At 43.0% G+C, this 3,089-nt stretch overlaps 1 protein-coding gene across 1 annotated transcript in view; it reads right to left on the bottom strand.

Annotated features, from left to right (window-relative positions):
- LOC118422329 (zinc finger CCCH domain-containing protein 14-like) overlaps positions 1-3,089 on the bottom strand; it is a 22,219-nt gene that overhangs the window by 7,368 nt on the left and 11,762 nt on the right. The window contains exon 12 of the mRNA XM_035829851.1: positions 1,373-1,482. Coding sequence (XP_035685744.1) covers positions 1,373-1,482 — 110 coding nt within the window. The remainder of the gene's footprint in view (positions 1-1,372; positions 1,483-3,089) is intronic.

Below are 3,089 nucleotides of genomic sequence, written 5' to 3'. Positions count from 1 at the left end.
CAATGTGTATCTACATAACGTAAGTATCTGTAGATAAGTTGGCGGCTGCGCTTACATTAATTACCACTGCGAACACCCCATTTTTCTGCAGCCGCAAAATTAAATCGACGCGAACTTAAATGCATTTACAGTACCTTCACATATATGCCAAAAAGCAGTTACTCAAGCAACTGGATATGATTTTGGGAACAGTCAGAGGTTTCAGATGGTATCCACCATATATCACAGTGACACTGAGGAAAGATGCCGGATGGCCATCTGAAACGTCTGACCGTTTCCAAAATCATATCCAGTTGCTTGAGTAACTGCTTTTTGGCATATCTTATTACCTGGATGTCTAATGTCCATCGATGTACCTTCACAAATGATTTCATTGATAGTACAGTTATACGCATGATTTTATTAATGATAGCCAAGCAGGGTTGTCTCCAGCTTTCTGTCTCACCCATTGTTTGAAAGAGCATGCTTTTGATTTCAGTTGTGAAGCCATCATTTCAAGCTTATAAAGATATATTTTCACTAATTAGAATTTATAGAGTTGTTACTTTTACAGATGACATAGAACTTTTGGGACAGAATGGAGGGACAGGTGCTGGAGACAGCCCTGCAACAATGTGGTGAATACTAGAGATTGAGTATAACAAAGGGGCTGGAGTGCTTAGAGTATATAAGGAAAGAGAACAGAACAACTTGCAACAAACAGAACATGAAGTAGACAGCAGAAAGTGCTGAAAAGTATGGATGCAGCAGAACATTGACACCTTGCTGATAATGTCCAGGCAGATTTACCGGTGGCATAAGATAGTATCAAGACTGGCAAAGGAGTGTAGGCGGCCAAGGAGTGTCCCTTCCAGTGGTTGGCTACACTCCTTGGCCAGCTTTGATACTATCTTATGCCACCGATAAATCTGCCTGGAGATTGCTTGCTGACTCCTTTCAATAGGGCCAGACTCATTTACAGCTACATCTTTTCATATAATTTTCGGAACCAATGGGGCAAAACTGCCAAAAGGGAAAAGAAAACGTGAACAATGCTGATCTAAAGAGAAATGCTGAGCAACAAGAGACAATGCACCAATTGCAGCTCTAAAATACATGTAAGCACCCCTCCTGCTTTTGGTACGTCCCCTTTCATTTGCCACTTTTCAGCAATACTGTAAATGTATTGAAGTTTGCGGGGATTTAATTTCACGGTAGCGGGACAAAGGAAGTGGTCACCGCAAAAACCCCGAACATTAAACCACCGCACAATTTTCTGCATTTACAGTATGTGTATCAATGTCCCATCAGCCTCAATCTAAACAGGTGTGAACGTCTACTGAAGTGAAAGTCTACAACAAAAGTGAGAGTGGAAGACAGAAAATGTATTCACAGCGTCTGTAGGGAGGAAGATTCTCCGTCCAAGGTGACAGTGAAGATGGGGCTGACGGGGACTGTCTTGGGCGGAGTCCTAGCAAAACACACACACACACAGACAGCACGTCAGCAAAACAACACACACACACAGACAGCACGTCAGCAGAACATACTGCAATGTTCTCACCAGGCCTTTTCAGTATAGGGGGCCCTTATGCTGTGTTTTGGGTCGCTATGCTGTGATTTGGATCCCCTATGCTATGTTTGGGGTCCCTATGATGTGTTTTGGGTCCCTATGCTGTGTTTTGGATCCCCTATGCTATGTTTGGGGTCCCTATGCTGTGTTTTGGATCCCCTATGCTGTGTTTGGGGTCCCTATGCTATGTTTGGGGTCCCTATGCTGTGTTTGGGGTCCATACGCTGTGTTTTGGATCCCCTATTCTATGTTTTGGGTCCCTATGCTGTGTTTTGGGTCCCTATGCTGTGTTTTGGATCCCATATGCTGTGATTTGGGTGCCCATGCTTTGTTTCAACTAGCAATGGGGACTTTTCTGTAGATTTTGGAATTTGTGCTTGTGAGTCATGAATTTAACAATTTTTTGGAGCGGGGGATGCCCCCAAATTCGCTACAATAATGCTTCTGTCTGCATATGGTTTTTGGTGGACTAAGATGCCCCTACTCTTAGAAAAAATTCCTGGTGAGAACACTTGTACTGCTTAATGTTTGTACAGACGCTGACCAATCAGCCTGGCTGAAAATTTGTGGTGAGTTTATACTCTTGTGTTGGAACAAAGCTCAAATTCTACAACAATGTGCTGGAGTTGTTGCCTTGCAGTCACAGCAGAATCCATCACAGCATTTGATGGACGCCTGATCATTGTTGCATCGGATGACCTCTCTTTTTTAACACAACTTTTTGGGAACTATAGGTGAGATATGATCCTAACATACGCATATGCAACCATAAGATGTGACTTCAAAGTTCTGCTGACGTGCTCACACACACAGATCTTTGGGTCAGGAGAGCCAACCTGCTCTGACTAACAGAGACTAAAACACACTAGCCAGGTTTCCGTCCATATTGGAGGCCTGCATGGGGGAGTATTGTCAACTCTAAATCCAGAATTCAGACAGGCATTAGCTACGTATTACATCATTATGTTAGACTCTTCAGGCTGGCTTCTTTTTAACACTGAATTCATGTGCTGATTATGTTTAAATGCACTGATTATGCTGTACTGCCGGTTGAATTAAAATGGTTGATTATGTGCTATGTACAAGGGCATACAGGCTTCTTGTGGAACCCCCCGCAAAAAGAAACCCGGCAGCTACAATAGGGATGGATACCAGGCTATAACACTACAGGGCTGCTGGAATCAAGCACCTCTAACTTAGATATTTATTATTTGGGGCCTAACAACAAAGCATTCTTGTATGAACACTTGAAAAGCTTTGTTTTTCTTTAGCATTGTACTTCAAAAATGATGAGATGGAAAAAGTATAAAAGAAGTATACAGATGCAAAGGAAAAGTGATACATTTTGAGAAAATTGAGAAAAATACAAAATCCGGACAAATTTAAATGGACACCTGCCCACTTCCAGGTCAACGACCCAACCCAACAGCCAGGTCAGGAACCCTTTCTCATGTCAAGGTCAATGACCCACCCAGGTCAGGTCAGTGACCCTTGCTCATGTCGAGGTCGACGACTCCACCCAGGTCAGGTCAGTGAC

The sequence above is a fragment of the Branchiostoma floridae genome, chromosome 1 (genome assembly GCF_000003815.2).
Source record: "Branchiostoma floridae strain S238N-H82 chromosome 1, Bfl_VNyyK, whole genome shotgun sequence".
Lineage (NCBI taxonomy): Eukaryota > Metazoa > Chordata > Leptocardii > Amphioxiformes > Branchiostomatidae > Branchiostoma > Branchiostoma floridae.
Note: the sequence above shows the minus strand (reverse complement) of the source record. Positions and strands in the feature narration are given on the sequence as shown.